Source organism: Gossypium hirsutum, chromosome D11, assembly GCF_007990345.1.
Source record: "Gossypium hirsutum isolate 1008001.06 chromosome D11, Gossypium_hirsutum_v2.1, whole genome shotgun sequence".
In the NCBI taxonomy this organism is placed as follows: domain Eukaryota; kingdom Viridiplantae; phylum Streptophyta; class Magnoliopsida; order Malvales; family Malvaceae; genus Gossypium; species Gossypium hirsutum.
In genome coordinates this window covers 29,551,690-29,564,974 of record NC_053447.1, presented here as the reverse complement: position 1 = coordinate 29,564,974, position 13,285 = coordinate 29,551,690, and the positions used below count along the sequence as shown (strand labels likewise).

The following is a 13,285-nucleotide window of genomic DNA, read 5'->3' as shown; positions in this document are numbered from 1 at the left end:
CGACATCGTTGGGTTTAGTTTTTTTTTGCGGCGCTACACCTAAAACGCCGCTAAATCCCCGAAAGGCTAAACGGTGTCATTGGGCTTAGGTTTTCTTGCGGCGCTTTTTTAAAAACGCCGCAAAATCCCCGAAAGCACAGAAAACAGCACCGTTGGGCTTAGTTTTTTTTTTTGCGGCGCTATTCCAAAAACGCTGCTAAATCCTTGCATTAGCAGCGCTTCTTGCTAAATCCCCGAAAAGCTCAGAAACGGTGTCGTTGTGCTTAGGTTTTCTTGCGGCGCTTTTTCAAAAACGCCACTAAAGCCCTAAGCATTAGCGGCATGTTATTAAAAACGCCACTAATCACTTGAAAGCTCAGAAAACGGCATCGTTGGGATTAGGTTTTTTGCGGCGCTTTCTCAAAAACGCGGCTAAAGCCCTGAACATTAGCGGCGCTTTATTAAAAATGCCGCTAAATCCCCAAAAGCTCGGTAAACGACGTCGTTCGACTTAGGTTTTTTGCGGCGCTTTCTATAAAACGCCACTAATTCTTATTTTCAGCGGCGTTTTCCATAAAATGCCGCTAATGATCGATCTTTATCGGCGTTTCAATAACAAATGCCGCTAAAGACGCCGCTAAAAGCCTGTTTTGGTGTAGTGTGTTCTTGTTACCACAACTACTAAACTTAATAACTAAGGATTTGTTCATTAGAAATTTTCATTCTATTAAAGGAATCAACATTTAATTTTTTTTTATATCTGTTTGATAATTATAATAAACTTTCACTTAATTCAAATTTTTTAAACAAAAAAAAATGTTGAATAAATTAAAGTATTGTTTGATAAACTGGAAATTTATATACTAAAAAAGTAAGTGTTGAAAAGTTAAGTATTGAAAATTTAAATACGAAATCTTAAGTTATAAAAATTTGCATGATATATTACTTAGAATTGAATATAATTAGATTGTTTGATAAATATAAATTTTATGAAAGAAAATCTATTTTACATTTTATCCCTTTTTTTTAACATTTCACCTTATTCTAAACAAAACTAAATTTTAAACTAAATTTTTTAAAGATAATATAATGTTAAAATAAATAAAATTAAATTAACTAATTAAAAACATTATTCATTAAGTGATAATTAACTCTTATCTGACTTATCATTTTCCACCGTTCTTTTTATAAAAAAATTTATTAAATTATTTTTATTTTTAATTATCAAATGTTAGTAAAAAAAATTAAATGATTAATTTTCAATTGATCCAAGTTTTGAATGATCTATAAAGAATGCCTAAGTTGATTTTATTTAAAAAAAAACAATATTCCAAATAAAGTATCTCTTTACTTATGTTAAAAAATAAACCATTCAAATTAATCTATTTAATTTTTATTCGAAACGATGCAAAATAATATAGGATAAATTGCATTATTAGTCACTAAATTATGGGAAAGTTTTCATTTTGGTCACTGAACTATTTGAAAGTTTCCATTTAAGTCACTAAACTATTCAAAAGTTTTTATTTAAGTCATTAGGTTAAGTTTTTTTTTTAAAAAAGTTTCGCCAGCAAATTCCAAGCGGTTATTCGACGATCGATATGGTGGATCAATACCCATCGATGAGTAGAAGAACATAACTTAAATCCAAGTTATAGTCAGTGTCAGAGATTGGAGAAAAAAATTGTTTAAATTTTTATCCATAAATTAGTGACGTCCAAAGTTATTTCATAAAAAAATAAACTGAACTGTGAAAGAGAAGGGAAAATAGAGGTTTCGATTGGTATAGACAATACAAATAGAGAAAGTCATATAACATTGATTTTAACAACCCAATAACTTAAATGAAAACTTTTAATAAAAGCCCGTGAAGAATAGTATTATTTTCTTAAAGTAGAGAAAAAAAGTAATAATGTATTTGGTTGAAGTTACAACAAAATAACAGCAAAATGGATAAATTTAAAGGGAATGAATTATTAGAAGAAAATAATACAGAATAACTCAGAATTTGAGGGTCTCAAATTAAATTTCCAAAACTTGGTTAGATAAAAACATGCTCCTTTAAACCTACCCAATTATAAATAATGAAGTTGAAAATGATCAAAACCCATTCATCATGTATTGAAGAAAGGCAACAAATCACGTGTTGTTGATATCATTGAGGTTTGATTTCCTTATGTAGAGTTATTTTTTGACTTTATTCAAACCAATCTTAGTAGGAATTCAACTCAGTTAATTTTGCATATCAACTTCAATTATTATTCTTTAGGTCGGCTCTTCCCCCCAATAATTTCAAAGGCTTCATGGTAAATATTTATAGCCTAAGTTAATTCCTCACCTAATCAAAATGAAAACCAACTACCAAGTCGGTTTATGGTTAAAGTCCTAGTATTATATTGTACTTTTTTTTATCAAAAGTCCAACCCAAGTCCAAAAGGCTACACAATTCATCATTTGACACCCCATTTCTTTTCTCCAAATCAAAATCCACCAAACTAAATATAAATAATTTGATCTTGACAATCCCTTCTTTTTATATAATAAAAATGGCTTATCATTGGTTCAGGCAGCAAATAGCAATCAAGCAATCCATAATTGGAGGAGGCGTCATTTAAAGACAAAACAACTCATGCTCATATGTTTTTTATATTATTATGCTGTGCTGTTTCAATATAACCTTGTTTTCATTAAAAACCAGCTTAGTTGCTATCAAACCTTAATTGACGAAAAAAGAATACAAAATAAATAATGCAAAGATCTGTCCGATAATGCCATATCCAACTTTTGGTATTAAGAAAACCCCTCCATGGACCGACAAATTAGCCAACATACGACACATGTCAATTGATGTTTCTTTTAGGTATACTTACGTTGGCACATACGTAAGGCTAAATCTCTAATCATGTAAAAAGATGAGATTAATTGATTAATTTTGAATCGTTTGTTTATTTAATTAAAGTAGATATGTCAACTTTTCCGCACTCTAGAACTTGCTATTTCTCCCCTTGATTTTAATCACCCAGATAAGAAATCTTCGTCAAATGAATCATTATTTTTTCCTTTTCAGTTGAAAATTAGAGGGTTGAAGAGTTCATATACCGCTGATGGCAATGGTAAAATATCGGTGATGGAAGCGATGATATATGATGATGATCGTGCGAGAGAATGAGTAGTTTCCTGGAAACTCCCCTCTTCTTTCCAGGAAAGTGCTCTCATCATAATTTTCATGCCATCAATTATAATACCGTGTACGTATATATTCGAAGATAGTGAGTTCATGAGTACGTATATATATTTGAATCCATGTCCTAAGAATATATTCGAAATTATTTTTAAAATTAATTTCACTTCCAATAAATTTTAGAATATATAGAAAAAAATATCAAAATTAATGCATCGAAGCTAGTAGTACTTTTTAAAGAGAAATTTCTCATCATTCATGTATTGTAACTGTCGACACCAATCACGATAGCGTGCATATAACGACTACATGCATGCATTACTTGCAGAGTTGCGAGAACCCATCCCATGAAACTCTCACTTGACTTATTGATGAAAAAAAAAACTTGGAGTTTAATCCAAAGTTGAACCATCACTTTTTTTTCTAAATTACAAATACAAATAATCAGTGAAATTCAAGTTTAAAGTGGTCAAAATTTTCATGGTTTCGACATTATCATTAAACCAAAATACCAAATGTTTAATAAAAATGAAAATGAGGAACACTTTTTGATGATTAAAGGAGAAGTGGAATATGTAACTTTTGGGATGAGTTTTTGGAATTTAAATCAAAAGGGAATTTGAGAAGTTTAGGGAAAAAGAGGGTCCCATCTAATAGAAATATAGAAGGTCGTCTGTCTGACCTCCATTCAAAATTCTCTATAATTAATTTTGTGAAGAAAAAATAAAATAAAAGAACAAAAGTGAGCCATTGGGACATCACGTGGGATATGACCTACCAGCTCCCTTAAAGAAAGAGCATCTGACCAAAGCCCATCCACTTTTCCCTTCTCAACCCCCTTTTTTTTTTTCATAAATATGGTTTTATTTTATTATATTTTGAAAGTATATACCACTTTATTTAATTTTGTTTCTACTAAATGTTGTAAAATTATATTTTTAAAATATTATTTAACAATTGAATTATAAATAAAATGATAAAGTAAACATAAATAAATTTTTTTAGATTCAATTATTAAATATTTCACTTTTAAAAAATAATATATTTTTTAGATTCAATCTCACGCATTATATAAGTATAGATTAAAAACGTATGAAATAGTTTTACTTTTTTATATTTCTTTCTTAGTGGATATTTCAAGTGAAATCATCCACTCTTTCCCTTCTCTACACGCCTCACACCACCCATTTCTTTTTAGTACTATTTTCCTTTGCACACTAGTGCTTTCTAATTTTTATCTTATAAATAATATAGGTATAACCATATTAGTATATATTAGATTATGACCTATTCATGAAAATAACTATTTAGTAAATTTATAAAAAATTGATATAAATATTAAATATATCTTTAATTAAAATGATAAAATTGAGAGACTAAAATTTATAATGTATTTTCTAAATTTTATATGAAAACATAAAAATATTTCGTTAAATAATATTTGTTCCTTTATAATTTTTAATAAATTCACAATTAAATTGAGACGAAGTGTCAAAACTTTAAATATTAACAAAAGTAATATACGACCAAAATTGAAGAAAGAAAAAAAAAGAAGAAAATTTCTGATAAATTGAAGACGACTGAAATTAGAGACATATACACGTGAGCTAACCTCCAACACCCCCACACCCTTTTCCTCTCTCACTTAATCATAACCTCCAACTGATTTATCATTATCCCAATTTCTTCTTCATTTGAGACACCCAAAAAGGTGGACACTCTTCCACCATGTAAGTGGGAGGACCCATTTCTCCCATACATACATTCCACTATTTTATATACTACAAACTCTTCATTACATTAAACGTATATATACATGCATAGATATTTTATTCATTTATCCTAACAAATTTCTTTTTAATTAAAACTCAAATTCTTGGAAAGTATTTGTGGATAAATGTGTAATAATTAGAAGTTTTCATGTTTTCTAGCTATTATGTTCAACAAGATTTTCCAAACCTTTTGCATTTCGAAAAGCTTGAAAAGTAACTCAATATGAACACAAAGGCAACTTTATACTTTTTTTTTCTCTAAGCAGTCAAAATAATTAAAAATAAAACGCGAGGATCAAAGCAGTGTTTCCATGAGATAAATCGTAATCTTTATTCATTCCATATTATCAAAGCAATGGAAACAACAAGTGTATCATTAAAAGATGGAACAAAAGAATGAATAATAAAAGATAGATATACTAGTATATCTTAATTTCTAATGAATATTTACAAAAACATATAAAGATGGATGAGGAGATTGATCAGTAATTTTTACTATTGGTTTTCTACAAATTAATTTATAGTCCACCCTAATTTTGATTCACTACAAGCCCTTAACCAAAAAATAGAGGGGTTATGGGGAGGGTCTATTCTCGTCCTTTCTTTGGCTACTGATTTTAAGTTGTAATTAACGAACTTGGAATCAACATGCTGCAGAAGGATTGGTGAAGCGATTATAGAAATGAGGCTTTGAAGGCAATACTGAAAATGGGTTCTTGGAACTGCCATCGCTAACACCGCCGATTCTTTCACAAGATGGACACATGGTGAGAGTAGCCGCTGGCATGTGCATGTAAAAGGGTTGAGCCAGTTTCAGTGCCTTGAGTTCTTGTAGCTCCTTTTGCAGTCTCCTGTTTTCATCTGTTAGTGTCTCACAACACTTCTTCAAGAATTCACAATCTACCTCAGTTTGCTTAAGCTTTGTCCTGTCAATCACAGAAACCATAATTCTCTTTGTAAGTAACATTGAAGTCAGGTCAGTTGCTTTTAAGAACTTGTCCTTTGGTGTACATAGAAGCCTTTCTCTTTTCGTTTGCCTTTTGGTATAGAGATAAACAGAAGAATGATCAATTTACCTGGCTCTCCTGTTCTGGAACCATACTTCAACCTGTCTAGGCCTCAGGTTTAATTGCTTTGCTAAAGCTTGCTTTTGCTTCTGTTAGCATAAAATATAAGAACAAAAAAAAAAAGAGAGAGAGAGAGATTTGATTAATACAATAATCAAGCTGTTAGTGATGATGATCAATATCAGATAAAGAGAATTGGAGAGAGATGAAAGAACATACAGGATTTAAAGTGCTATGCTGTTTGAAGCTTTCCTCGAGCAAAGCAGATTGGTCTTTGGTGAGCCTGAGTTTCTTTCTAGCATTAACACCATCTTCATCTTCTTCACTAACTCTGGAGGAATTCTTCTCTACCTCCACTTCTTCGCAGCTAAGGTCTCTTTCCCTTTTCACCCTACCACTAGAAAATGAAGAAACAGCACTATGGGGAGAAGCCTGACGGTACAAATCACCGGAGCCAGGCTCCTCATGGTTGTGAAGATAACCAACGCCTTTGTTCACATCAATCTTTTTGCTATTATCATTAACTAGGTATATCTCACCGGATAACGCCAAAGTCAGCGATGGCTCGAAACTTGCTGCTGCCATGGACATAGATGATTTCTTGGGAGTTTGATTGTTGTTGGCCTTGGATGGAGTTCCCAGGGTTGATGAAAAGCCTAACCCAAGAACAAGGCCTGTATTACATGCATCATCAATACCCATCAAGCTGAAATTTTGTCTACACAAGTGGATTTTTTTTTTTTTTGGTTAGAAGGGGATGAAGGAAAGAGAGGGAGAGGGAGTGGATTGAAAGATAACGAGGGTGCAAAAGGGTCTTAAGAAGGGAAGAGAATGAGTAAGACTTTTTGGAGGGAGAAAGAGGGTGTGGGTTGGGGTAGCTATGATTATTAATCGAAGGAAATGAATTGACTATTTTTTTATTTTATTTTAGGTATAGAAAGTCCATAATAAAAATCAATAAATTATACGAATCTTGAATTTATTAAAATATTAAATACTATTTAAGAGAAAAAAGATTACATTAATGAAGGGAATTAAATTCTTTAGCGTCTACCATCCAACCCCACTCCAATTATCTCAGTATACCAAACAAACAAAGGCAATTTCCTCTCTTTTTCTATGTTATGAAATCCCACAATTCACATTGTAACGGGAATCACATCAAGAGAATGATTCGTCAGCACTTAGGCCACCCCTTTAACGTACCAATTTTAACTATTGCTACTCCTCGACTATCACTTATTCCCTTTTTTTTCCCTTCCTATGGCTGCTTTTTTGTGTACGTATGTTTCAATTATTAGCCAACTTTTTCTTTGTCTAACTTTTGTCCTCAAAACCCTTTTTATTTATTTTCCTATCTCCCTTTATCTTTTTACATATGTGATGACCTATATTTTTGCACACATCCAAAGATTAATTACTTTTGTTTCCACAGAAGAAAAGTTTGATGATGGCAGAAATTTTGGGTTAATTATTAAAGGCTGCCTATATATTTTGAAATCATGATGCATAAAGGGCGGAACGTCATTGGATATTAACAAGTACCCTTTATAATACACCCATGAACTGTCTCCCACTCCATGCCTGATTTAACTAGTTAGGATCGGATGGGTAATCACGTCACCTTGCTTACCAAGTATTAACACTTGATATCCATTATTCTATTTTTCATTAATTTGGTGGGCAGTTTTTTCTCTTGCTTATTTATGAGTATGGAGATTAGAAAAAGATGTCCACTATCTCCTATTGTTTCAATCATCATGAAGGATGGTAGTTTCCTTGTTTTCTTGTTTGTTTAGAAGGAAAAAAAAATCTTATAAGTTTTCTAATTTTGAATTTCAGTATATGTAATGCAATATCAGTTTGTTATTTCTATGTAATACTTATAGAATAGTCTTATTATTTTAATTAATTGATTTAACATCTACGGTTTGAGTCAAGACTAAAATTTTAAAATTGAAAAGTATAAGAACTAACAATGATTAAATTAGAAAATAAGACGAAATCCAACATTTGCATAGTACGAGATTAATAATAGAACTTGACTTAACAGATTTAATTACTATAATTTATTTTATGATTAAAATTTTAAAATTCAAAAAAGTATAAAGATTAAAAATAACTAAAACTAAGTTTATAACTAATGTATAGTATAAGGACTAATAGCAAAAATAGACAGAAAGGGAAAAGGGGGGAAGAGAGAAGTAGGTAGAAAACATTGGAGAAGAGTTTGAAAGAGTTATAATGGTGCCAGGATATGATTCATCAGCAGGAATCCGGATCATTGCTTAACTAGAAAGTCGATGTAGAGAGTTTGGGGCCCCCATGCTTACATTGTATAAGCACTTCCCAATAATGCTTTGTCGGCTATTTTTACCCATTACAATTTAGAAGTTAGGTCACCCATAAAAACATGATTCAATTAAACCACCCATTAATTTAATACCAAAAACAATTGCGGATGATATGAGATAGATCAAGCTCATAAAATAATATTTTATATTTATATATTAAAACGATGAGAATTTTTTGCTGTCATTCAGGGACTTTGATTGTCCCCTGCAGGACCAATCATTTTTCAGAAAGGTGCTGCATTTGTTTCAATGAAATATAATGGCTTGTTTTCTCTATTCTTTTCAGCTGATCAAGTTTGAAAATTGGAACGAAAAGTTTTCTTCTTTTACAAATTAATTGGAATATAGAAAGGGAATTCCCTTCTTTCAACTCTGATTAGTCAATTTTGTTTATGTTTCTCCTTTGGTGATCATCATGATCGTTTAGGGATTAGGTTGAATTTGGTCTCCCTGTGTGTATATTGCAATTGTGCGTATTTTAAAAGGTAAGTCAGCCAACCCTAATTGAAATTGAATTACTATTAATTAATTCACGATTTATGGAATAAATATATTTATTAAAATTTTATATAAAAATTATATAAAATTTTAATTGAAATGGTAGAATTAAAATATTTAATATTACTATACAGTAAAATTTTATTATATATAAATTTTAATTAATTTTATATAAAAATTTTATTATAATTTTTTTGTAAAATGAAAAAATTTTCAATTAATTCTCAATTGAATTGATACTCGATCGATTGGTGAACTAATTTACATAAAATCTTGAGTATAATATAGATATAAAGTAAAAAAAAAAAGAAAGAATATTATTGAATTTGAAACTTGGGTTTTATAGATTTTTAGAGATAATTTTACGTGAATGGCAGCATTAATTTATAAGTATGTATTTACATATGTGTAATTAGAAAATAAACATGTTTTTTTTTAATATTTTGCATTTGAAAACGAAAAAGAAGTACGCAACTTAACAACCCAATCACACTATTAGTTTATTGACTAATGGAAAATGGAGTGCAAATTTCTTTCCTTTTTACATATATTAATTAGTTTATGAACAATCTTTGAATGGTTATAAGATTACATAGACCAGATTATTCATTTATCATTACTTGGAAAGAGCCAGTTAACAACAAAAAATAAAATTTCACCTACAATAAGGTTTGTTCAAGGAAAGAATTTAGATAAAATATATAATAAGGTTTTCACGTACAAAATTATATAAAATATGGGTTTTTTTTTCCATGTGCTGTTAAGTGAAATTTAAAATAATAGGATAAAATATAAAACTTACAAAACTTGTTAATTGTATTCTTTTAAAAAATAACATTTTTTAAAAGAATCTCTAGTTTAGTCGTAAATCATAATAAATTAAGGGTTAAATGCTCAAATTAACGCTCAATCTTTTAGGGGTTGCTCATATAAGAGTCAAACCTTTGAAAATGCTTTTATAAGGTCTTAATCTTTACAAAAATGTTCAAGTAAGAATTTTTCACTCACTTCAAACCAATTTGAGTAAAAATTAAGTGATTATATTCTAATGTAATTAGAATAAAATACATGATAGTTTAATAAGATGTTGCTTGAAAATAAAAGTAATAAAAACATAATTTAAGACATGATATACAACATTTGAAAAATCCTTATTTGAGCACTTTCAAAAAGGTCTGGCTCTCATATGAACGCTTTCAAAAAGTTTTGGTCCTTATTTGAGCACTTTGAAAGATTTGGCTTCCATTTGAGCACTTTTGTAAAGGTTAAGCCATTATATGAGCATTTTGAAAGGTTTGACCCTTATATGAGTAATTCCTAAAAGGTTTGATGTCAATTTGAGCATTTAACCTAAATTAGAGTCTCTATAGATGAGGAAAATTTATGGACCAATTACAAAGTGCCACGTATCAAGCCAAAATTATTGTGGGTCACATTGAAAATTATCATAGTGAAAATGACGACATCATATATGTGCCACAATTAAATTTCTCTAATTAATTTAAATTAATTAAGAAATAAATATTAAAATTTTATATTATCACTAATTAAATAATTAAATAATAAATATTTAACATTAAAAAGTTTTAAAAATATTTTGTTAAAAATCTAAGTTATGGTTTATTAATTGAATGCTCATTTTTCTAAAATAATGTGGGTTGATATTGAAGTATTTTTTTAAATATTTATATGTTTTGTAATTAAATTTAAATAAAAATAATTTTAATTAATAAATAGTAATTTGAGTAGGATGGATTCAAAATCTTTTTTTTTTTACCTGAACTCAGTTAGATTTATCGGATTAGATAAATTGTTTAATCCTTGAACAAGTATAGTTAGACTTGATAAAGATAAATTTATTTTTCATACAGTGTGGCTGTCGATCATTAATTCATTGTTTAAAATGATCTTATAATTAAAAATATATTTTATTGTTTATATTATTATTTTTATATTTTTGTTATAATTAAAATTTAAAATTATTTAATAAATAATAATTCAAACCAAGTTTTATTTAATTTAATTTATGCATCTCTTTTCATAATCTCAAAGAAAAACGTTTTTCTTGTTATTCTTATGGTTACATCTAAATATATATATATATATTCCTTTAAAAAATTCTAATCATAGGAACTAAACCCATCATCCGGCCATTATGCAGCTCTAGTTGTTAGGGTATGGGATAAGATCTATTTGATAGGGTAGTAGAGGGGGAATGGTGTAGGTGAGATTTGCTTTGATTATCTATCCAACTAACCTAGTATACCTTTCACCTATGGGCTTAGGCCCTACCTAGTATTATTGATGCCTACCAAAATTATGATTTCTTTGAAAGGGAGGAATCAAAGACAAATTCTTTTTTGTATACTCCTTTTTCTACTAAATTTGTTACATTGTCAAAAATTTTCAACCTCAATAACTTATTTTATCAATACAAAATTGCAAAATATATTATAAAAACTTATTTCATGTATTTTTATAAAATATAATTAATTAAAAATATTAAAAATAATTTAAATCAAAGTTCGAAAATTTTGTCATTCACATTTTTAAAAGAAGAAGGTAAGGCAAATGCATGAGCAAAAACCAAGCAACCAGAGCATGCCGGCAAAAGAAAAATTCAAAAACCACATCAGTGTTAGCAAAGAGAACGCCGGCACCAGAAAAGCAAAAAAATCAATTTTTTTTAAAATTTTAATTGGTGCCAACAACATGAATGCCGACACTAAAAAACAAAAAATCAAAAAAAAATTGAATTGGTATTGGTAACAAGAACATCGACACCTATAAAATATTATTATTATTTCTTTTTTTAATCCTGGAATACTCGTATTTTTAAGTGTATTTAGAAAAAAAAGACATACCAATGCCAGCGAACACAGTGCCGATACCAAAAGAAATCAGTTTTTATAGACCGAGCAATCATTAGGGGATGATGGAGGGTGGTGCTGGCGGTGAGATGGCCGACACCAACATGCATTGTAAAAAACATGTCATTTTCGTAAATAATCAATTTATTTACGTAAAAAAAAACCCAATACTTAACATTCTTTGATCCAAATGCCTCCTAAAGATTTACTTGTGTAACCCATAAACACATAAATACTAGCTAAAGATTATTTAATTACTATTTAAAAGTTATATTTAAAATGTTATTTTACTAAATTTGAAAAATTAATTCATTAATTACATATTTTTGTTAATATCACACCTTAACCATATTTAGCATTTTCCTTGCACAATATATATAGTAAGTATGTAACAGTTCGTTTTTCAGTAGTGTCAAAAACAGTGATTTTGGAACCCCATTTCTGATGAGTGAGTCCATAAATATTATTTAATATTTACGGGGTTAGTATAAAGTTTAATTAAAGTTTGATCCTTTAATTTTGTCAATTAGATGGCTAATTGTGGTAGGACTAAATTGTAAAGTGATAAAAGTTTAATCACTAAGGATTTTTAGATTAGTTTAGGGACCAGTTGAACAATTGGACCCATTTATACTTAGGGCACGTTTGGTTCACTGTATTGGAATAGAGGCGTAATGGAATAGAGGCGTAATAGCAAATCAATTGTTTGGTTGAATGTAATAGAATAGAGGCGTAATAGTATTCTTGTGTTTGGTTGAATGGAATGGAAGTGTAATAGCATAAGGGAAAAAACTAAAATGACTAGAATACCCTTAGCAGAAATTTGTTTAGGTAAATGATTATTGTTATTGTTATTAAATTTTAATAAGATTATTAATATCAATAATAAATAATTTAATTATATTTTAACATAATTATTATTAAATATATTTTAATTAAAATATATGATTTAATAAAATTCTTAATAATCAATATTTTTATATGAATTTACTAAAATTATAATATATGATACTATAAAATATAATTTAACATAATTATTATTAAATATATTTTAATTAAAATATATGATTTAATAAAATTCTTAACAATCAATATTCTTATATGAATTTACTAAAATTATAATATATGATACTATAAAATATAATTTGAAATAATTATTATTAAATATATTTTAATTAAAATATATGATTTAATAAAATTCTTAATAATCAATATTCTTATATGAATTTACTAAAATTATAATATATGATACTATAAAATATAATTTGAAATAATTATTATTAAATATATTTTAATTAAAATATATGATTTAATAAAATTCTTAATATTAAATATTCTTATATGAATTTACTAAAATCATAATATATAATACTATAAAATATAATTTAAAATAATTATTATTAAATATAATTTTTCTAAATATAATTTAATATTTTTTTCTAAATATTTTGTAAAAAGAAATAAATTTAGTGGCAGCTTACTTAGTGTTAAAAGTCAAATTAAGCCGCAAAGAAGAGTAATTTGTGTTAGCGAAAATTACATTTCTCTAAGATCCTATAAACTG

At 28.2% G+C, this 13,285-nt stretch overlaps 1 protein-coding gene across 1 annotated transcript; it reads right to left on the bottom strand.

The window, feature by feature from the left end:
- Positions 1–5,244: 5,244 nt before the first annotated feature.
- LOC107913352 (homeobox-leucine zipper protein HAT22) lies at positions 5,245–7,081 on the bottom strand. Its single transcript, XM_016841909.2, has 3 exons — positions 6,219–7,081; positions 6,009–6,088; positions 5,245–5,858 (listed from the first exon to the last, which is right to left on the bottom strand). The coding sequence occupies exons 1-3, from the start codon at positions 6,699–6,701 to the stop codon at positions 5,576–5,578; spliced, it is 846 nt and encodes a 281-aa protein (XP_016697398.1). The 5' UTR covers positions 6,702–7,081; the 3' UTR covers positions 5,245–5,575.
- Positions 7,082–13,285: the final 6,204 nt, after the last annotated feature.

Coding starts and splice junctions, on each gene's coding strand:
- LOC107913352 (XM_016841909.2), bottom strand. CDS start 6,701: ATGGGTATTGATGATGCATGTAATACAGGCCTTGTTCTTGGGTTAGGC. Junction 6,089..6,218: donor AGCATAGCACTTTAAATCCT/GTATGTTCTTTC, acceptor TTATGCTAACAG/AAGCAAAAGCAAGCTTTAGC. Junction 5,859..6,008: donor TTCCAGAACAGGAGAGCCAG/GTAAATTGATCA, acceptor TGTGATTGACAG/GACAAAGCTTAAGCAAACTG.